The 23,931-nt window shown below is 36.4% G+C and overlaps 1 protein-coding gene and 1 non-coding gene across 2 annotated transcripts; one reads left to right on the top strand and one right to left on the bottom strand.

Annotated features, from left to right (window-relative positions):
* Nucleotides 1–11,088: 11,088 nt before the first annotated feature.
* LOC142174274 (uncharacterized) lies at nucleotides 11,089–12,657 on the top strand. The gene is made up of 2 exons (XM_075240063.1): nucleotides 11,089–11,128; nucleotides 11,921–12,657. The coding sequence occupies exons 1-2, from the start codon at nucleotides 11,089–11,091 to the stop codon at nucleotides 12,655–12,657; spliced, it is 777 nt and encodes a 258-aa protein (XP_075096164.1).
* Nucleotides 12,658–19,304: 6,647 nt separating this feature from the next.
* Nucleotides 19,305–19,411, bottom strand: LOC142175032 (small nucleolar RNA R71). Its single transcript, XR_012704222.1, has one exon. It is a non-coding gene; the product is annotated as a small nucleolar RNA R71 (small nucleolar RNA).
* Nucleotides 19,412–23,931: the final 4,520 nt, after the last annotated feature.

Here is a 23,931-nt window from a genome sequence, read left to right as displayed (position 1 = left end):
ACATGCACAAACAAATACAAATAATTATTCAAAATATCACAAAATTGCACACCAAGAAAAATTACTTTATTTTTGAATTTTTTGGGAGTAATTCTCATATTGGACAAAAATCACGTGCTTACAGCTGCCCCTCTTTGCCCGAAGACACGAAGGGTTTTCGTGCAAAGATAAAGCGAGCGATTTTTTGCCCATCCGAATACTCCGTGTGAAGCATTTTTTGAAAAAGATTTGACTGAACCTTTGCTTCAAAGGTTTCCTACATATACTGGGCTAAACAGGAATCAGGTCAATGTAGTTCGGGAAGCTTTGGTAGCTGGGACTACCGTTGGACTGTAATGTTACTGTTGTTGCATGCTATTACCACTGCTTACCGATCTCCTTGTTACACCTTGCTTAAAAGAAGACAAGAAGCTAGGCTATACTGCAATTTTTCTTGTTGCCTTGCTTTCTTGTCTGCTTGCATTTTTTCCGGTGCTTTTCTTCCGATGCTTTTCTTCCTTTCGACACATGCACTTGAGTTTTTGCTGGGACCTCTTATTGCAACCTTCTGCTTCCTGATGCTGGGGATTTTTATTGTTTTCTGCTGGGGATTCCTGTTGTAACCCTCTGTTTTATTGTCATGTGACTTGATCTTGAAATGTATGCCTCTGTTCGATGGGCGGGCTCCCAACTTCAATACTTGAAATTAAAGACTGAAATGTATGCCTCTGTTATCTGGGCGGGCTCCCAACTTCAATGCTTGAAATATAAAGACTGAAATGTATTCCTCTGTTCTATGGGCGGGCTCCCAACTTCAACACTTGAAATGAAAAGACTGAATGTATGCCTCTGTTATCTGGGCGGGCTCCCAACTACAATGCTTGAAATATAAAGACTGAAATGTATTCCTCTGTTCTATGGGCGGGCTCCCAACTTCAACACTTAAAATGAAAAGACTGAATGTATGCCTCTGTTATCTGGGCGGGCTCCCAACTTCAATGCTTGAAATGAAAAGACTGAAATGTATTCCTCTGTTATCTGGGCGGGCTCCCAACTTCAACTCTTGAAATGTAAAGACTGAAATGTATGCCTCTGTTATCTGGGCGGGATCCCAATTGCTAACTTTGAAATGGAATATCTCTATTCTCCAGGCAGACTTCTGACTTTTAAAATTTAAACTGTGTGTCTCTGTTCTTCAGGCGGACTCCTAACATCAAACTTGAAAAGTATGTCTCTGTTCTCCAGGCGGACTCCTGATTGCTAAATTTAAAATTGAATGTCTCTATTCTCCAGGCGGACTCCTGACTTTTAAAATTTAAGCTGTATGTCTCCGTTCTTCAGGCAGACTCCTGACGTCAAACTTGAAAAGTACGTCTCTGTTCTCCAGGCGGACTCCTGATTGCTAAATTTAAAATTGAATGTCTCTATTCTCCAGGCGGACTCATGACTTTTAAAATTTAAACTGTGTGTCTCTGTTCTTCAGGCGGACTCCTGACATCAAACTTGAAAAGTATGTCTCTGTTCTCCAGGCGGACTCCTGATTGCTAAATTTAAAATTGAATGTCTCTATTCTCTAGGCAGACTCCTGACTTTTAAAATTTAAGCTGTATGTCTCCGTTCTTCAGGCGGACTCCTGACGTCAAACTTGAAAAGTATGTCTCTGTTCTTCAGGCGGACTCCTGATTGCTAAATTTAAAAATTGAATGTCTCTATTCTCCAGGCGGACTCCTAACTTCAACAACAACTTAGGAGGAAATACCTCTCCTATGGGTAAAAACAAACTTAGGAGGAAATGCATCTCCTATGGGTGAAACTAAACTTAGGAGGAAATGTCTCTCCTATTGGTTCAACAACAACTTAGGAGGAAATGCATCTCCTATGGGTGAAACTAAAACAAACTTAGGAGGAAATGCATCTCCTATGGGTGAAACAAACTTAGGAGGAAATACATCTCCTATAGGTGAAACTAAACTTTAGGAGGAAATACATCTCCTATGAATGAAACTAAACTTAGGAGGAAATGCCTCTCCTATGGGTGAACTAAACTTAGGAGGAAATGCCTCTCCTATGGGTAAAAACTAAACTTAGGAGGAAATGCCTCTCCTATGGGTGAAACTAAACTTAGGAGGAAATGCCTCTCCTATGTGTAAAAACTAAACTTAGGAGGAAATGCCTCTCCTATGGGTGAAAATAAACTTAGGAGGAAATGCCTCTCCTATGGGCAAAACAAACTTAGGAGGAAATGCCTCTCCCATGGGTAAAACAAACTTAGGAGGAAATGCCTCTCCTATTAATGAAATCTTCACTTAGGAAGTGCGTTTCCTATGCGTGAACCATTTCCTTCTTCCTGAATTATTTACTTACCTGTGTTGTCTTCCCTCGAAACTGCTGGGGATTATTTTGATAGGGATGACTTTTCCTTTTCTTCCTTACCCACTCTGGGTTGCCCAAAACTCTGTCGAGGATGCTTCTACATCTCGATGAGCCACTGGGGATAACACTGCGAACTGCTGAGTAACCCTGCTAAGGATAACACTGCTGAGGATAAATCTGCTGAGTAAGTATGTTATCTTACTCCTTCCAAAATTACTTCCTTTTAAGTAGGATGTTTCATTCCTCTGCAAACTACTTCCTTTTTTTCTCTTTTTTTTCTCTTTTCTTTTTTTTTATTTTTATTTTTTTTTTTTGGTGTTTTTGTTTTATGCATAGCTTCTTCCTTCGAAGATTAACTCCCTTGAGACTCGTTTTGCCTTTCCCCGAAAGGAACCGCTGAGGATACCGATTTTCACCAAACTTGTGTTGGACTCCTCGAAACTGCTGGGGATAACACTGTTGGGGAATTATTTACTTACCTGTTGGGGGATAAAATGTTATCGGTTGGGGATAACGTTGTCGAGGATAACACTGCTGGGGGATTCTGACTCCTTCAGAACTAGTGCTTCACTCTTCGGAAGGCTATTGGGATGATACTGGCCTTTTGCTTTTCTGAGCACAAGTGTCATCCCTTTGTTCTGTCTGTTGGGGAACAACTTCCTCCATTGAAACTTATTATGTTGGGGGCAACACTGGTTCAAAGACCACTTCCCTTGAGACTGGCGTTATCTTTATTCTTCCCCGAATGGGTACCTGACTTCCAGAAAATTTTCTAAATGAAAGGAAAATTTTCTGCCCCAGTTTGACAATATCCCTTGTGGCATGCATTTTTGTCATCAATGCCATTTCCTTTACCTGTTTCAAATCAAACAAAATTTGTTAGTTTAAAACGCGGTGGTTGGTTGTGATACTCCTGCTGGGATGGTTTTTCCTTTCTCCTTCCTTGCTGTGTGTTCCACAACTTGTTGGGGATGATATTATTTGCTGGAAATGATCCCTTTCTGCTGGGGATATCCCTCTTCTTTTGTAGCACAGCTCGGAAACTGGCATTTCCCTGACCTTTTAGTCTCGCATGAATTTCCCAAATCATGCTCATTGCTCTCCCTGATTTGTCCACGGGCCTCGGCCTTGAGGTTTATAACCTTTGATTTCGGCAAGGATATCCCTTTTGACACTCGTCAATCCTTTTGTCAATTCCCCTTTGCTGGGGATATCTTTTTTGACACTGGCCTCGGGCTTGTCCCTTGCTGACTATACCACTTGGATGTACTAGTCATATCTCATCTTGCATAATTGGAAAGCTGATGGCATATTTTGAAGTCAATTCACACTTGTTCTGACCAAACAGACTCTATTGGGGAATTTTTCTATGAAAGGAAAAAGATAAAAGGGAACAGAATAAAAAGACAAAGGAAAAGGATGACTCTGAAACTATAAATAAAAACCTATCAAACGCAGATACCGACTCTAATGGTCATGACATGCATATGTGGTCTATCCTCCGCCGTCAATCATCTTTCAAGACCTTCAATTGGAAATTCCCCATCTGATTCTCAATCTTATTCGACTTGTAGTGCCCAAAAGGTTTTCACTATCAAGTCTCTCTCATTTTGGTTTTTCTCTCAGCTTTCATCGCCTTACGGTGTCCGTAAAGATTTTCACCGATAAGACTCTCTCATTTGTATCACTTTCCAGCTGGGGATTTGGAGTGTTACCGGTATGACTCTTTCTGCTTGGGATTAGAGTCCTTTCTGCTGTGGAACAGAGTGTTATATTCACCGGTAAGACTCTCATTTGTATGACTCGGCATCTTTTGAAGACTGGTCAGAAGGTCTTTCTTTGGACCGTAGTGTAGGTTTTGGATAGGGCTAGAAAGAAAGGGTATTAAAGGCTCGACAAAAACAAAATAACTTTGGGGTTCAAAATTACAACCTTCGGAACCAGATTTATTTACAACAAACACAACATTTGTCCAAGTTTCTTGCTTGGGGATATCTTAATTGATTATTATTTTTTTTCATTTTTCAAAACTATGACCGAGCCGTGAAGCGCCTACGTATCCTCTTTGAGGAATCAGGTCAAACGTAGTTCCCAATTCCTCTGTTTTCATTTGACTTTCCTTTGTTGTTGTTTTTTGTTATCATTTTTCTTTTCTTTTCCTTTTTTTCGTTTTTTTTTTTGATTTTTTTCCTTTACCTTCCAGGCTCGTATTTCCTAGTCATTGCTATTGATTCCGAACGAGGGGTATGAAAGAAAATAAATAAGGCTCAAAAGGGGTAACGAAGGATAAAGTGTTTAGGTAGCAGAACAAAATGCCTTCGTCATTCCAGTCTTCAAAACATGCCAAGTGCAAACAACACAATTGATCATAGATTTATAGTCTCTTCCGATGGTGCTGGACTTGACAATTGTGTTAAACACTTGCTTTTTCATTTGTCATTTCTAAAGCACTGCTGGGTGACACTCTCATTCTCATGAACGACCCTCATGCCAATTTGGCGAATCTTGCATTTAACGGTTTTCTTTATGTTTTACTTGCCCCAGTTCCACATGACTCGGGCTTCAAATAATCTCAAACCGTTCTTATTTCCTTTAAATGCTTTGATCACCTTCCGAGGGTTTTATGATTAACTTTTAAGATTAGGCCCAAACTGTGTGCGCATGTCATGTCAAGAGAATCGGTGCTGAACAAAATGATGAAAGGACTAAACAAAAAGATGACTGGAAACAATAAAAGACCGGCTTTTGTATTAGACTAGCGGCGAAATGGTTTGAATAATAAAACAAACAAAACAACCATAATAAAATCCTAACACAGCCTTGACAAAACTTAAACAAACTGATATGACAAACTGGAAAGATAAGAAGGTTTGACACAAGACAATATTCGGATTACAACCCTAAGAATAGTCCGGACAACAGATTTGACAACAAAATATGCCACCAAAAACTTCTCTCCTGCTAACCAAGGAACGGAGCGTCCTCCCATTTTATCAAAACTGGCATCTCAGCCACTGAGCTTCGCATCAGTATTGCCCAGACCATTGCCAACTTCAATATCATCAACTTTAGTCAACAAGTCCCAATATGATTTGAGTGCTTCTGTTATCAGGCCTGATCCCCGCAAAGTATGCTTTTGGGCCTTGTATTTCCGGCTTACCACAAACCAACCACCTTCTTTCTTTGTGATTCAAAACAAAACAGGTTAGAATGGACTCTAAAGGTCCTCATTATTAACAACATCTTTTTTTTTTCTTTTTTTTTCGATTTTTTCATCATTTTTTTTTCATTTTTTCTTTTCTTTTTCATTTTTCGATTTTTTTCATTTTTTCTTATTTTTTGTTGTGGTCGAATCTTATGGAGATTGCCTACGTATCATGACCCCGCATGAATCAGACCTTGCGTAGTTCGGACAAATAAAAGATAAACAATACTAAACATTTTTTTTTTCAATTTAAAACAAATTGGGTTTCAAAGGTTTGAAGATGACCTACAAACACGAAAATCAAACAACCCACCTATTCTAATCAAAAGATTTACAAACTCCAAAAACAAATGGCCAACTTCCTTTCTCCGTTTGACAAATGCAACCGAACGGTTATTTTTTGCAAACGTGGCCCCCTCCAAATTTCACATGAATTTGAGGCCGGGAAGGATTATTTTATAACACTTTACAAACTTGTCCGTTCTTTTACGAAAATAGCCTTTCGACAACTGAAAGATACTCTAAGGATATTTCGGCAAGAACGGTTTAAGACGCGGCCGAAGCTGGCTCGGCTTATTTTGACCAAAAATCCAAACGGTATTCACCTGACCGCTGACTCTTTATTTTTATTTTTTCAAATTACAATAAAAACCTGGTGTTGCAAACACGACCCTTCAGCGCCTCGGGGACGAAGATTTTTTAAGGCTGTGTGGGTCAACTAGACCAAAATCCTAAACATGACCCAAAAGGTGGCTGTTTATGCAAAGTCAGCCTTCCGGCGTCCCTTTCGGGAACATTCGGCTATGTCTTGATAAAACAGCGTCACCCGACTTCTTTATGACTCTTTTTATCATTTTTCAAATTAGAAAACTCAATATTGCAAACACGACCTTTCAACGTCTCGGGGACGAAGATTTTTAAGGCTGTGTGGGTCAACTGGACCAAATTTTAAACATGACCCAAAGGTGGCTGTTTATGCAAAGTCAGCCTTCCGGCGTCCCTTTCGGGAACATTCGGCTATGTCTTGATAAAACAGCATCACCTGGCTTCTTTATGACGAAATTAAAATTTTGACATGTTTTTCCTTTTTATATTTATTTAATTTGGCTATTTTAGCAAAAGGTGGGGTTGGACCCGATGAGGGTTGCCTACGTATCTCACATCCGGTGAGAATCAAACCCGCGTAGTTCGGGCCAGATTGGATACGGGTGAGAAATAAAAAAAATAACTAATTCAGAGAAAACATATTTTTTTTTCTTTTGCTTTTTCTTAAAAGGTGATGAAACATGTAAAATCTTTTGGATTTTCTTTTTCCCTTTTTTTTATTTTTGATTTTTCATAAATGATAAAAAGTGCAAAGAATTTTTTTTTTGAATTTTTCATTTTTTTTTAAATTTGTTTTTTTATATAAAAATGTAACGAAACATAACCGGGCCCTATTTGCTTTATCATTGATCCACCAAATGACCCTTTTACCCTTGAAGGAATGCAACATGTAGCACATAGGATGCATCAAGATGGTCTTTTTCATTTCAGGTTGCTAGCCCTAGACAGACCCAACCCCTATGTTGAGTCCCCTAAGTCAAATACAACATGATGCAAATAATCGTTCCTACTAGGGATCCAGCATGAAGTCATGTTATTTTATGTTCAAAACTTGAGTCGGTGTTCTAGACTGTGTACCCGAGCGGATAACTCAAGTCGAGGAGGGGGCAACTTACCGGGAACCAAAAGGCCATCCGGCTTCGTAACTTGTCCGACCTCTTTCTTATTTCAGGGTATGACACTAACAGAATAGGGAGTCTCAACCAGTAAGCACATCCCCGGAGGTGAAGAGAGAAGGGTGTCGACACAGTTTATATACAGTTCAGATAATATAAAAGCGGTAATATTTAGCACATTTAGCATAAAACATGTAGGAAAATCAGATACAATTAAATACAACAATTTATCTAAGCTCGAATTCTGAACCCTGAACCAGAGATTCTGGGTTCGATGTCCCCAGCAGAGTCGCCAGAGCTGTCACACCTCCTTTTTCCGCCCCCGCGAGGGTACAAGGGAGTTTTTTCCGATTAAAGGACAATCGAAACGGGATTTATTTATTTATTTCAGAGTCGCCACTTGGGAGATTTAGGGTGTCCCAAGTCACCAATTTTAATCCCGAATCGAGGAAAAGAATGACTCTGTATTACAGTCTGCGCACCAGAAATCCGGATAAGGAATTCTGTTAACCCGGGAGAAGGTGTTAGGCATTCCCGAGTTCCGTGGTTCTAGCACGGTCGCTCAACTGTTGTAATGGCTAAAATATCTGATTTTAATACATGTTCAAAAAAAACTATAGTGCAATTTTAACTTTTAACCGCTTTTATTGTTATTATTATATTTTAAAGAGTGTGAACATCGTTTAAAAACATGTCTTTGGATTGCGTTACATAAAATGCATCCACGATCCGGAACATATTTTTATTCAATATTTTGGGATTTGGATTTGGGTCGCATAAATGCGTACCCGTGTTTAAGAATGTATTATTATTATATCGCGCCTAAAGCGATTAGCGCTTTATTACTTTGGGGAAGGCCGTGAAATTTGCTAAATGGCCCATCCCGAAGTTTAAGTAATCAATTGAATTTTTATCGAGGCCCCCGCAATTTGTGTGTTTTATTTAGCGAGGCTCGTCTCATTTATTTTAAATGGACAAATCTTAAAGCGACTACATTTTGCTATTTAAAATTAGTCTCTAAGATGAATAAAGAAAATCCTAATTAATTACATTTTTTTTATTTATTTATTATTATTATTATTAAGAAAACATGACATGCTAATTGCTTGATTAATACAAATATTGATGAAAAAGGAATTTTATTCTTAATTTCGAAATTATAAATAAAATAAAAGCTCAACAACTAATATCCAAAAGAATCAAATATAGCTAGATTAAAACTCAGCATTGTTAAAAAAAATTATTGAGATTAATTATTCACAACCATTTGAAACTTGATTTAACCATAATTACTAAAGCTTATTAGAAAGTTTGTTAGACTTAAACGTTCTTCTAGTCTTGCTTGAACTCAAGTCATGCCTTAATGTCTAATTTACGAAGTTTTAATTTAAATTCATGTCTTAGCTAAATTTAGCTAGTTATTCATGATTAACCTACTGTTGATAATCTTGAAACCTTCATAACTAGTGAATTAACCTGTTTTGCCGAACTGATTCATTAAAGACTAACTTAAGTTATTTTTTTATTCCAGTTATTATTTAGTAATACATGGAATAGCTTAAATATAATCAACAAAAGGAAACAAAGAAAAACGAAATTAAAACTTCAGAATTTCATTCTTCATATGTATTCATGCTTCATATTTCGGATTACAATAACCAGCTTTTCAGTTGTGTACCTGATATTGGAAGCAAAAAAAATGAAGATGAGAATCAGCAACAGTAATAACAGTATAGCACAGCAGCAACAACCCAGCAACAGTACCAACCCAGGAAAAGAGTTTGCAAACCAGTAGAGCAGTAATCCCAAAAACAAAAGCTTCAAGCTTTGATGAAACAACAATTATTTCTGATTTCAAACAATGAAAGAAAGCAGAATATTCTTTTATTTTTTTTTGAAAGTTTAAATATTTTTTCTTAAATGTTCAGCCCTTTTTTTTCTCTCTTATTTTCAGATTCGTTTCTCTCTCGTTCTTATTATCTGTCTGTGTATTTTCTTCTTCTCTTTGTATTCTGATTTCAAGACTTCTTATATATAACCCATCTCATAAATCTTTCAATTAATTAAAATCAATACTTTTTCTCTACCCAACCCATTATCTTCCCACTCATCCCCATTACATTAAATAAACATATCACACCACCCCATTATATTTTGTTCCTCATGCCTAACATAAATAAATACAAGATTCCCCCCCACTAAATTTTGTCTTGTCCCCCCTTTATATTAAACAACTATATCACAACCCACCCCATTTCATTTTGTCCACCATGCTTCATATAAACAATTACAAAATGTACAATTCCTAAACTACCCCTCCGACCCTATTACAAATTACTATTTTACCCCCGAAAGTACTATAAATTACCAAACTACCCATCAGCTATAACACATCAATTAATCAAACTTAACCAAAATATAGACAATATGATTAATTTCTAACAATGTTCAAACAACAAAATTCATGAACATGATTTCTTCAACATTTCAACAACAAATCACATGAACATGATTTCAACAACATTTCAACAATAAATCACATGAACATAAATTGAACAACAAAGAACAACTAAAATTTGATTGAACAATATTTTAGCAACAAACAATCCTATTTTCGGATTCAACAACAACAACAAACAAGTATATTTAGATTTCTAAATTCAATAATATTGAACTTAAAATCAACTCTAACAACATTACAACAAACAATTCCTATATTAAATTTAAACAAGATTATGAGACAAATTCAAGAAATAATCATAAGTGATAAACAAGAAATCAAACTATACAAATTTCGGATTCAAGAACAATCAAACAAAGTATGAACATGAATGAGTCTATTTTAACACAACAAACATGACGGATTAAATGATTAAATCAATATATTTCCTTCAACACAACTAAATTCTTTTTTTTAGACCAATAACAAGATCGACGAAGAAACAATTATGAACTTAAGCTTGAACTTAACAATATTAACAATTTCTAACAATACATAAACACATGAAACAAATTGCAGAAATAGTTAATTAAATTTCAATTTGAATCTAACAAACATCAAACTAACAAATATTCACTTAAACAATAATACAAACATGAAATGAATATGAAAACAACTAATTAAACTTCTATTTTGAAATCTGAAAATTAATTTAACAAAGCACATGAACATGAACAAAACCAAAAATCAAATATCTAACCATAGACATGAACAAAACAAACATTCGCCGATTTTAGATTCGAAAAATATCAAAACAAAATACGGACAAAATAAAACTCAAAAATCTACTAACCGGATCGAAACGACGAACAACAACTAAACAAACGACGAGCTTGATTACGCAGGGGCTGTTTTGACGAGCGTCGACCAAAGCTCGAACAAACGACGATGGAGGCGAATTTAAGAAGCGAACCAAGCAGCGCCGAAGCAGTAGCAGCAGTTCGGCGCAGCAGAAGGGACGCGACGAGCTTCTTCTGATGTTTGTAGCCGAAGCAGTAGCTGCAGCGCCGAAGCAATAGCAGCAGTACGGCCCAACATCGACGCATCCCTTCAGCAGCGACCAAGCAGCTACGAACCAAGCAACGACGAGCTGCTGTGTTGTTTGGATGGGGAATATGAAGGCAGTGACAGTGGCGTGAAGCAGCTGGAACGAAGGAGGGGAAGTAACCAGGTACATGGCTTCCATGACTGCTTGGAGTTTCCATGACCGCTTCCATGACTGCTTGGAGCTGGTTATGGCGACGAGGTCTGTTTGGGTTTGTTTGGAGGTGGACGATGGCGGGCAGCAGTAGTCCATGGCGGACGTCAAGATGGCGATGATGAGGGTGGTCGGGGTGGACGAAAAGAAAGGTAAAGGCAGCCATGGGAGGTCTTCATTTTGGTGATGGAGAAGAAGAAACCAAGGTTGGGGGGGGATGGTTTTCCTTAGTTTTAGGGTTTTTTCTTTCTTTTTTTTTGTTTTGTTTTTTGTAAAATGTAAGACAATAGGATGTTGGGTTATGGACTGGGTCGACCCAGTTCGAAATGGACTGGCTCGTTTGGGAAGATTGAGTCTTTTATTTGGGCCTGTGGCTTGAAATCGAAGAAAAGGCCCAATTCCGACTTTCTTTATATTTTTGCTCTCTTTTCTTCTTTTATTTTTCTAAAACTAAATTATAAAAATACTTAAACTATTATTAAGAACTAAATTAAGTTATAAAAGCGCAAATTAATTCCAAATAACAATTAACGCACAATTAAGTAATAATTAAGCATAAAATTGTGTATTTGGACGTTAAATGCTAAAAATGCAAACGATGCCTATTTTTGTAATTTTTATTTTTTGTAAAACAAATTTAATTACTAACAATTGTAGAATTAAATCCTACATGCAAAAATGTGACATATTTTTGTATTTTTATTAATTTAACAAATAAACATGCACAAACAAATACAAATAATTATTCAAAATATCACAAAATATCACAAAATTGCACACCAAGAAAAATTACTTTATTTTTGAATTTTTTGGGAGTAATTCTCATATTGGGCAAAAATCACGTGCTTACAACGAGGATAATGGATCGACTCAGGAAGTTGTAACTGTAGCACCAGTGATCGATCAGCATCATTCGTTGTTTCTACAACAGAGTGACACTGCAGGTAGTTCTCTCATCTCTATCAAGCTCATAGGACTTGAGAATTACACGTTGTGGAGTAGTACTATGCGAGTTAGTCTGCTAGGAAAAAGTAAGCTAGGATTTGTAGATGGAAGGTATCCAAAAGAGAAGTTTCCTCATGTTCTTCATGAACTTTGGAAAAAATGTAATGCTATAGTTCTATCGTGGATTATAAATTCTGTGAGTGCTGAATTGTTGAGTGGCATGGTCTATGGTTCGAGTGCTCACAAAGTATGGATGGACCTCAAAGAGACGTTTGATAAAGTTAATGGTTCTAGAGTGTTATATCTGCATAAACAAATTGCAACTCTAGCTCAAGGGCTTTCATCTGTGTCTGCTTACTTCTCAAATTTGAAGGAGTTGTGGGCAGAGTTTGATGCTCTTATGCCCTGCCCTGGGTGTGGTTGTGAAGAGTCGAATAAATATGTTGAAAATTTTGAGTACCAAAGGCTATTACAGTTTCTCATGGGCCCAAATGAGACATACTCTCAGTCAAGCAATCAGATCTTGAACATGTCTCTTAGACCTTCCATAAACAAAGCTTACTCAATGATTATTTCTGAAAAAAGCAGAAGAGCACTATCTCAGTCCTCTCAAGTTTCTGAAGTTAATGAAGGTACATCCTTGTTCAGTAATAAGGGAATATCATCTGGAGATCCAGTTCAGCTGAATGCAAAAGGAAACCATGGGCAAAATCACAACTTCTTGGGAATGAGGTGACAACTTTGTTTAGTAGCAAAGGGAATGCATGTGCTAATTATGGCCATTCTGGAGGTGGAAATCACTCAGTTTCTGGCTACAAACCCAGGAAAAACAATCTACATTGTGACTATTGCAACTTCAAAGGTCACACTAGGGAGACTTGTTAACAACTGAATGGATATCCATCAGATTTTAAGTCAAAAAAGAAGGGTGAATTTGGCAATACAGTTAACTATGCTTAGACCAATGTTGGCAACTATATGACTGATACTTCCATTGGCCCTGCACAAGCAGGATCTATTTCTAACTTTGCTGGAGTCTCATAGGTGTAACAAGCAAGTCAGAACTTCCAAACTGAAATCCCTCAATTCACTCAAGAGCAGTACAACCAGATTCTTCAACTTCTAGGCAAGCAACCTGAGTGCAGTGGTTCTGCTATGGCATCAGGTATGCCATTATGTGGTGATATTACTAAAATTCTAGCTAAATGGATTGTAGATTCGGGGGCTTCAAGTCACATGGTGAATGATTCTAGCTTGTTGATTAATGCTAAAGTTGTTGGTAACAAAGGTAGAAAAGTTCACTTACCTACTGGTAGTGTAGCTCATGTTAGTCACATAGGGTCTGTTGCCATTCTTAAGGACCTAATAGTGTCTAATATGATGCATATTCCTAATTTCAAGTATAATCTTTTTTCTGTATCCAAGCTCACAAAAGGAAATGAGATGGGTTGTTATGTTCTTCCCTGATTTCTTCATTTTCCAGGAGCTCTTCGGTGGACAGGCGAGGAGGATGGGTAGAGAGGAAGATGGACTGTATGTGTTTAACTCTACTTCAAAGAAGTCAGTAGCACTACAAGCTCAAAGTCAAAGTCCTGTTGCAGAAACCTTGAATGTTTTAAGGCCAATACACACTGTAAATATAATAAAGGCCCTTAATAAGGTAGTGAATATAGCTTTGTGGCATAAGAGATTGGTCCATGAATCTCTAGATATATTGCAGAAACTGAATGGTTTTCATGATTTTCAAGCTGTTGAATGTAGTAGTAAAGAAAAGCATTGTACAACACCCTTTAGCTAAACAAACAAGACTATATTTTCCTTTTAGTCCTACATTGTCCAAATCCCGCTTTCATACAATTCATGTTGATGTTTGGGGTCCTTATAGAGTCCCCGCCAATAATGGAAAGAGGTATTTCTTGACCTTGGTGGATGACTATTCCAGGTATACATGGCTCTTCCTTTTACCTACTAAAGCTGAGGTTTTTGTTGCTCTTAGATCTTTCTTTACTATGATTAAGAATGTCTACTCAACCTCTGTTAAGTTTTTTAGAATTGATAATGGGTGTGAGTTCTTCAATTCCCATATGTCAGAATTGTTATAATCTCAGGGGATTATACATCAAAGCTCATGCAACTACACTCTACAGCAAAATAGAGTTGCTGAAAGAAGACACATGTATATTTTGGAGGTTGCTCGAGCACTCAGATTTTAGTCTTCAGTACCATTAAGGTTCTGAGGAGAATGTGTTAGTACTGCTGTATACATCATCAATAGACTCCTTTCAATTGTCCTTCACAAAAAGTCCCCTTTTAAGTCATGTTTGGACATTCACCTTCTTTGCAGCTGATGGATATAAATTATTCATGTAATTTTATATGTAAAAAATAAGTTTTTAAAATAAAATATGAATAATAATATCCTATCCTCGCATATTTTCTAACAATTCTTGTAGAAAAAAGAAATTATGAAAAAGACAAGAGAATGAAGCAAAGCCACAGTTGCACACATCATCGTCATATTTACAAATGTGGAATATACATATGGGCTTGTGGAAAGAGACAATTAGAGATGAAAAGGAGTATAGTTGCATATGTGGAATCTATATACGCAAAGGTCACATTCGTATACATGAAACCTACATTTGCAAGTCTAAGTCATGAAGACAAGAATGGAAGCAAAAGAGTCATAGATGCATGCGTGGAATCTATATTTACAAAGGTCACATTCGCACACATGGAATCTACATATGCAAGACTAACTCATGAAGTCAAGAGTGAAGCACAAGCGTCATATTTGCATATATTTAATGTAACGACCCGACTGGTCGTTTTGCCTTTTTGAACCTCGTTTCCTTAAATAAGAGTTCCCGTGCTTGCTTTAGCTAATATACGATTTGGGGGGATGATTGGTTCAGGATTTGAAAGAGTTTGGAGTGAAATATGCCCATTTGGTTCCTTAGGATTTTCTTAAAAAGGCTAAGTTGACTTGGATCAATATTTTGAGCAAACAGACCCGGATTCATAATTTGACAGTTTCGGAGGGTCCGTAAGAAAATATGGGACCTGGGCGTATGCCCGGAATCGAATTCTGAGGTCTCTAGCCCGATTAATGAATTTTTGTTAGAAATTATTAATCTGAAGTTTTAAGGATTTAAAGAAACTATTTAATGATTGATTTCATGGGTATCAGGCTCGTATGTTGGTTCCGAAGCCCGGTACAGTTCCGATATATCATTTAAGACTTGCCCGCAAAAATTTGGTGTCAATTCGAGTAGTTTAAGGGCGTTTTGGCCCGTTGGAGGAAAATTGAGAACTTGAAGTTCATAAGTTTGATTCATTTGGTTTTAGGGAGTGATTCTTAGATTTAGCATTGTTTCGGGTGTTCCAAAGGTTCGAGTAGGTCCGTTTTGTGATTTCAAACTTGTCGGTATGTACGGGCGGGGCCCTAGAGCCCCAAGCGTTAATCAAACGAGGCTCGAGTGAAGTGAAAATTTTTGAGAAGTGCTGAAGATGCTGCTTCTGTCATAACTGCACCTGCGGTTGGTGGACAACAGGTGCGAGACCGCAGATGCTGCCCAGGGAAGGCCAGGCCAAACCGCAGAAGCGGCCCCAGTCCCGCATAAGCGGTCCCAGCCCTTTTTGCCCATTTCGCAGATGCAGTCTCTTGACCGCAGATGCAAAAATTGCTAAAGCAGTGAGTTCATTTATTACGGGTTATAAGTCCACTTTTGCCATATTTCGCTCCTCCATTGGGCGATTTTAGAGCTTTTGAGAGAAGACCTTCGCCTAGCATCTTGAGGTAAGTGTGTTCTACCTATTTCTAGTTTAATATTTATCTCTTAGGTAGATTAAACACTAGTATTAAGCTGAAATCATGGGGTTAGAGCAAAAACCTAGGGTTTTAATAAAAGTTAGATTTAACCACGAAATTTGTTATGGAATAAATTAGAAATCATATATTATTGATCCTTAGGTTATAGAGAACAACTTCCTTCGAAAAATTTCGGAATCCGGGCATGTGGGTCCGGGGTCGGATTTTAGGAAACTTGTGTTAAGGGTTGGGAAATTGCTTAAATAGCTAGAATACGATCTTGTGAGTCTATATTGACTAGTTCCTACCTCATTTAACTAGTTTGGGATCGTTCGGATCCGAATTGAGGGCTTGGACTCGTTCTTGGTATTGGGAGTGCACTTTGGAGCGAGGTGAGTCTCCTTTCTAACCTTGTAAGAGGGAATTATCTCTATAGGTGTAATAATTGAGTAATTTGCTACTAAATACGGGGCTATATACACACTAGGTGACGAGAGTCCGTGCGTAGCTACTATTATGTTAATTGTTTGGGTAGTTTAGGGCCCACATCATGCTATATAGTGAATATCTCTATGTTTTTGTGCTAATGTGATCACTTAGGGTATGCTAGAGACTTGGAAGGGAAAAATGGTGAGCATATATACTTGTTGAACCCTTGCATGATTTTATTTGAATATAAATGTGCCTTCGTGTGTTTTCTTGATATTAATTGATATGTGTGGATCGGGCCGATCGCCTCGGTATGAATAGATGCATCTATGGTTCATGCCATTCGACCCTCTGACAGTGCACAGTTTATTTTCTGTTGGATCGGGTCGTCGACCTCGGCATAGTGTGCGCATGATATCTATGTGAAATCTTATCTATGACTTGACCCGCTAAATATTTGAAATGTAAATGGCTAATTGTAAAATTGTTAAGAACATGACATATTGCCTCTTGCTATAAACTGTTGATTATTTGTGACTTACATGCTTAGTGTAACTCTACATTGTATTATTGACCTTAGTAAGTATCAAGTCGACCTCTCCTCTCTACTTCTTCGAGATTATACGGGATACTTACGGGGTACATATTATTTATGTACTCATACTACACTTTTGTACTTAATTGTACAGGAACTGAGACAGGTATATCTGGCTACCAGACTGGTGCGTGCCCCTGATTCATAGACCGAGACTTCCACGGTGAGCTGCTCCCTTCCTGCGCCGTTCAGCAGCTTGATGGGGTCTTTCTTTACTTTTGCTGTCTATTCTATCCCGGATAGTAGGATAGTATTATTCTTTTATACATTCTACTAGTTGTCCACTACTTGTGACACCAGGTCTTGGCACGTACATTAGTAGACAGTTCTTTGGGGTTGTATAATTATTATTAAATATTGCATATCATCACCTACTTCCGCGTTGGCTTGCCTGACAATGGTGTTGGGCGTCATCATGACCTATTATGGAAATGAGTCGTGACAATTCAAAAAACCTACACAAAGGTCACTTTGAATACATGGAAGCTACATTTGCAAGACTAACTTATGCACAAGTGCCATAGTTGCATATATAGAATCTACGTATACAAAGGTCACTTCGCATACATGGAATTCACATTCGCAAAAGTGGAACATGACAAAAGCTACTCATCTTTTCCTATAAATAGCAAGCTCTCTTTGTATAAAGATATCAAATCTTAGTAAGACAAGAACTAGTCTTGGTTTTCTTTCTTTGTAGTAAAATATTTCCTTAGTCTTTTAAATATTTCTAGTCTTCTAAATATCTTTTTTAGCTTTTCTTACTCCATAATGGAGTAATCTCTTTTCGTTGGGATAGTTGATGAAGCTTGATATATTGTATAATACTATCTCAATTTTTATATTCTTGGCTTGAAACTTTTTATTTGCATTTCATACTGTGCTGAAATGATGGTTTTTAATTACTCTATCATCACATCTATATATTTTATTTCTAAGTTATTCATATATTAATTTTGTAATTTTCATGGAGCAAAATTAATATATAATAACTGATGAATAAAATAGTAGTGTGAAAGTAATTTTTCAGTAAACTATTATTTCAAGTCAATAATCTTGCTTGCCTCAGTTTTAATTCTCATGGAGGAATTGTTGTAGGCAAGATTATTGATCCTTGGTAAAAGTATTCTCACAAAGTTTTTACTTTCTTTTAGCACAATTCAAGCAAGAAAAATATTTCGGTTTAAATGTCACTAGTCTTAAATTGATTAATTAACATAATTCTCATGGAGTGTTATTAATTGATTATTTCTTAGTGAGCAAAATATAATTGTATTAGAAATAAGCAATTATTCTTTAGAGAAATAAATGTAAAAATTGAGATTTTATTATAGTAATATTATCAAGTGAATTCAATGATTCCCAACTCCTTTTTAAATTATAAATCTTCCAAAAATATTTGTTTTGTTTAAGCATATAACAAGTTTTAAACCTCACTCACTTTTCATCAATTTGATTCTCTCAAATAGTAGTTAAAATATTACAAATCTGTAGCATAGTTTATCCAGTCTTTGTGGGACGATATCTTAAACTATATTAGAATTTGACAGAGTACGAGCAGAAAATTCCAATACACATTGACCTCGTCAAAATTTTGGCGCCGTTGCCGGGGATTGGCATACATCTACTTCAGATTAAATATTTTGTTACTAATTTGAGAATTTATTATTATTATTATTATTATTTCTGTCAGTATTTTCACTATCTACTATTAAGTACTTCTTACTACTTCTATCATTAGTTTTTCTTTAGTATATTTAGTATAATATTACTAGTACTTTTATCTACAAATACTATTCTAACCTTATCTCTAATTACTATTATTTACTAGTACTAGCTTTACTTATACTTAATATATATTAGCGTGTTTTTTTTTTCTAACTATTTTTGTTATCTTTAAAAATTTCTTTAGTTATTTTATTAATTACTAGTACTGCGTTAGAAACTATTGTTATTTTTTTTCTCTTTAAAATTTTAAGTAGTTTATGACCCGCTCTTCTACAAAAAAGTTGTTTAGTTACGATCCATAAATTGAAAAATCTCTTCGATTGTGCAGGAAAGGAAAAACATCATCTTCTCAAAGTATAGCTCGTGAAGGAATGGAAAATCAGGGAGTAGAAGATATTCAACCACCAGTCCATATGGAGGATCAGTTTGATGAAGCAGCACCAAGGCCAACAAACAGAATCTTAAGGGATTATGCTAGACCTGACCGCTTCAACTATGAATCTAGTGTCAGAAAATTTCCAGTGGCAGCCATCAACTTTGAAATCAGGACTGGCCTGATTCAAACAATTCAACAGTCTTGCATCTTCACTGGAGACGCAAGTGAAGATCCACACAATTATTTAATTGACTTTTGGAACTTGTTGAAACAACAAAGTATAATGGAGTACCTCCTGAAGCTATCAAGTTAAGGCTGTTTCCTTTTTCTTTAAAAGGAGATTCCAAGACTTGGTTGCGAAGTTTTCCACAAGGTTCCATTACCACATGGGACCAAATGACTCAGAAATTTTTAAATAAATATTTTTCCCCTGCTAAAATCACAAAGTTAAGACAAGACATCTCTAATTTCTTGCAGACTGATACTGAGTGAGTTTATCAAGCTTGGGAAAGATTAAAAGCAATGTTAAAAAAATGTCCACACCATGACGTTCCTGAACACATGCAACTGTATATTTTTTATCACGAGTTAAAACCCTCTGCTAGAAATGTGATTGATGCAGCTGCAGGAGGTTCTGTAATGGGGAAAACCATGGAGGAAGCATTGCAATTGTTGAACGAGATTTCTGAGAGTGCCATCCAATGGCCATCTGAGCATGTAATCATCAAGAAGGCTGCTACGGTAATCAGGTTGATGCTTTAAATACACTAACACAACAAATTGTTTCTTTGGCACAAAAGTTTGAAATTTTTCAAGTGAATACACAACAACCAAGCCAATCTAAGACTTGTGACATGTGTGGAGGAAACCATCTGAACCATGAATGTCAAGCAAACAACCATAATGACGAACAAGTCCATTCTATCGGTTATAAACCGTACCCTTTTGGCAGTCCAATGGCACAAAAACACCCAGGATTTCAGTGGAGCAATCCAAATGGTGCAAAGAACTCTCAAAGCTTCCAGAAGTAACAAGTACAAGGTCCGCCTGGATACCAAAATCAGAACCGTGGGCAACCAAACTATAGACCTTATCAACAAGCAGGGTTATATCAGCAAAGGCCTCAACAAGCTAATTCAAGTCTTGACGACCTTTTGTATAAGTACATTAAGGTCAGTGATGAAAAGATGGAAAGCCAGGGTTCAGCCCTCAAAAATCTGGAAATGCAATTAAGTCAATTGGCAACTCTTGTGTCAGAAAATATTCAAGGTTCCTTTCCAAGCAATATAGAGAAAAATCCAAATGAGCACCTTAAGGCCATCACCTTACGGTCAGGTAAGGAGCTTGATGGACCCTATGCAACCCAGACAGAACAATAGGTAAACAATGGTAAGAATATTGAAATACCCTCTAAATTATCTGAAGATAAAGAAGTCAAGAAAAAAAAGAAAAGAATATTGAAGAATTGACTCCTTTCCCTGTGACAATTCATTTTCCTCAAAAACTGAAAAGAGAAAATCTTGATAATCAATTTTCAAAGTTTTTGGAGATTTTAAAACAAATTCACATTAATATTCCTTTCACTGATGCTTTGTTGCAAATGCCTTCTTATGCTAAATTCCTAAAAGAAATTTTGTCAAGTAAAAGAAAATTGGAAGAAGTTTTTGTGGTGATGCTTACTGAAAAATGCAGTGCTATACTTCAAAATAAGCTACCACAAAAACTTGGTGATCCAGGTAGTTTTACAATTCCATGCACTTTGGGAGGAGTATATTTTAAAAAAAGCATTTTGTGATTCTGGAGCTTCAATTAACTTGATGCCATTTTATATCTTTAGAAAATTAAATCTTGGTGAAATAAAAGACATAGGTGTTTCTCTTCAGTTTGCAGATCAAAGTACTAAGTAACCTAAGGGAATAATTGAAAATGTTCTCGTAAGAGTAGATAAGTTTTTTTTCCCTGTAGATTTTATAGTACTTGAAATGAAGGAATATCCTGATGAACCAATTATTTTGGGTAGACCATTTCTTGACACGGGTAGAGCAATCATAGATGTCCATCAAGGAACTGATTTTGAGAGTTGATGAAGAAAGAGTCATTTTTGATATGCAAAAGATATTAAGATTTTCAGGAGATGAGACATCATCTTCATATTTTTCGATTGACATGCTTAATTATCTTACAGATGAATTCAAAGATGATCAATTGATTCCAGACTCAATGGAAAGATGTTTGGCCAAATCTGGAACCATACAAGATGATGATCCTATCATCAGAAGAGAAGCCGAAATACTAGAAAAAGATTCTGAAGATGAGGAGATGCAACCAGAACAAGTTCAACCAAAAATTGTACTCAAAATTCTCCCTTCTTATTTAAAATATGTTTATCTTTAGGAAGAATTATTTCCAGTAATTATTTCATCTTCTCTTACTGCAGGACAGGAAGAAAAACTGGTTGAAGTGTTGAAAGCACACAAAGGAGACTTGGGATGGACTATAGAAGATATCAAAGGGATTAATCCATCTATTTGTGCGCACAGAATTCTCATGGAGGATAGCTACAAGCCAATAGTCCAGCCCCAAAGGAGATTGAATCCAGTAATACAGGAAGTAGTAAAAAAGGAGATCGTAAAGCTTTTGGCGGCAGGTATTATTTATCTCATTTCAGACAGCCCTTGGGTAACCCTGTTCAGGTAGTACCAAAGAAAGGAGATATGACGGTTATAAAAAATGAAAGTAATGAACTTATACCTACCTGTCACAGAATGGAGAGTCTGTATTGATTACAGACGTCTCAATAATGCCACTAGAAAAGATCATTTTCCTTTACCATTTATTGATCAAATGTTAGAAAGAATTGCAGGATACGGTTTTTACTGTTTTCTTGATGGCTATTCAGAATATAACCAAATACCAATTGCACCTGAAGGTCAGGACAAAACAACTTTCACATGTCCTCATGGAACATATGCCTATAGGAGAATTCCATTTTGTCTATGCAACGCCCCTGCTACATTTCAGCGTTGCATGTCAGCAATTTTTTCTAACATGACTGAAAAATTTCTTGAAATTTTTATGGATGATTTTACACTCTTTGGCAAAACATTTGAGGATTGTCTTCACCACTTGACCCTAGTTCTTAAGAGATGTGAAGAGACAAAATTGATTCTTAATTGGTAAAAATGTCATTTTATAGTTACTGAGGGAATTGTTTTAGGACATAAAATCATTGCTAAAGGGATAGAAGTTGATAAGGCTAAAATTGATCTCATAGCAGGATTACCCCCTTCCCACAACTGTTAAAGTCATTAGAAGCTTTCTAGGTCATGCAGGTTTTTACAGATGGTTCATAAAAGATTTTTCAAAGATTTCAAAATCGTTGACTAACCTTTTGATGAATGATATTAAGTTTGATTTTTCAGGTGATTGTTTGAAAGCATTTGAGACCCTTAAATAAAAGTTATCAACCGCCCATGTAGTTGTGTCCCCAAACTGGAATCAACCTTTTGAGGTCATGTGTGATGCTAGTGATACTGCAATTGGAGCTGTTTTAGGCCAAAGAAAGGATAAGATCTTTCATCCCATTTACTATGGTAGTAGAACAATGACTGAGGCTCAACTAAATTATGCCACTACAGAAAAAGAGTTACTAGCAGTAGTGTTTGCTTTTGATATGTTTCGGTCTTATTTGATAGAAACCAAGGTCATTGTTTTTACTGATCATGCAGCTTTAAAATACCTCTTAGCAAAGAAAGATACTCGAACTAGATTGTTAAGATGGATTTTACTTCTACAATAATTTTACCTTGAGATAAAAGACAAAAAAGGAACAGAGAATCAAGTAGCTGACCATTTGTCTAGATTAGAAAATTCCCCCTTGAATTTAGTGAAATAAAGGAAGAATTTCATGATGAACATATTTCCTTAGTTAACTCAATTGTGACTCAACCACCCTGGTTTGCAGATATTGCAAACTACTTAGTTGGAAAGTGGACACCCCAAGATCTATCTTACCAGCAAAGAAAAAAGTTTATATCTAATGCAAAGTATTATTTGTGGAATGAACCTTATTTGTTTAAAAATTGTGCAGATAATATCATTAAAAGATGTGTGCCTGTAGAAGAGATGAACAAAATTTTATATCACTGTCATGATGGAGCAATTGGAGGTCATTATGCAGCAAATCGAGCAGCCTTTAAAGTTTTGGAAGCTTGTTTTTTCTGGCTGACTCTCTTTAAAGATGCCCGAGCATATGTTGCACAATGTGATAGGTGTCAGAGAACAGGTAACATCACTAATATAGATGAGATGCCATTGCAATCAATACAGGTATGTGAAATATTTGATGTTTGGGAAATAGATTTCATGTGTCCTTTTCCTTCCTCTCATTCTTTTGAATATATCCTTGTGGCTGTGGATTATGTGTCAAGATAGGTTGAATCCATACCTAAAAGGAAAAATGATGCTCGAACTGTGTGCAATTTTCTCAAAAAAAAAATTATTTTTACTAGATTTGGCACACCACGAGTCATCATTAATGACCAAGGGACTCATTTTATGAATAGACAATTTTCTGTGTTACTGACGAAATATGGTGTGACTCATAAAATAGGAACACCATATCATGCTCAAACTCAAGGACAAGTTGAAGTTTCCAACCGTGAGTTAAAAACAATTCTTGAAAAAACGGTTGGAATCTCAAGAAAATACTGGGCTTTAAAGTTAGATGATACATTATGGGCATACCGAACATCGTTCAAAATGCTAATTGGAACATCCCATATAGATTAGTCTTTGGTAAAGCTTGTTATTAGCCATTTGAATTAGAACACAAAGCTTTTTGGGCACTAAAAGCATGAAACTTTGAATTAGCCTCTGCTCGTAAATATAGATTTTTTCAGGTTAATGAGTTGGAAGAAATGAGGTTGGAAGCCTATGAAAATGCAAAACTTTTTAAATAAAAAACAAAAAAATGGCATGACAATTTTATCCGACAAAAAAGTTTTAAAATTGGAGATCAAGTGCTTCATTACAATAGCCAACTCAGGCTATTCCCAGAAAAATTAAAATC

Source organism: Nicotiana tabacum, chromosome 20 (assembly GCF_000715075.1).
Source record: "Nicotiana tabacum cultivar K326 chromosome 20, ASM71507v2, whole genome shotgun sequence".
In the NCBI taxonomy this organism is placed as follows: Eukaryota; Viridiplantae; Streptophyta; class Magnoliopsida; order Solanales; family Solanaceae; genus Nicotiana; species Nicotiana tabacum.
This window is presented reverse-complemented; position numbering and strand designations above follow the sequence as displayed.

Excerpts from the sequence above, each read along its gene's own strand:
- LOC142174274 (XM_075240063.1), top strand. The coding sequence starts at position 11,089 with ATGGCGATGATGAGGGTGGTCGGGGTGGACGAAAAGAAAG. Across the intron at positions 11,129-11,920 it reads CGGGGTGGACGAAAAGAAAG|GTAGTTCTCTCATCTCTATC; the intron begins GTAAAGGCAGCC and ends GTGACACTGCAG.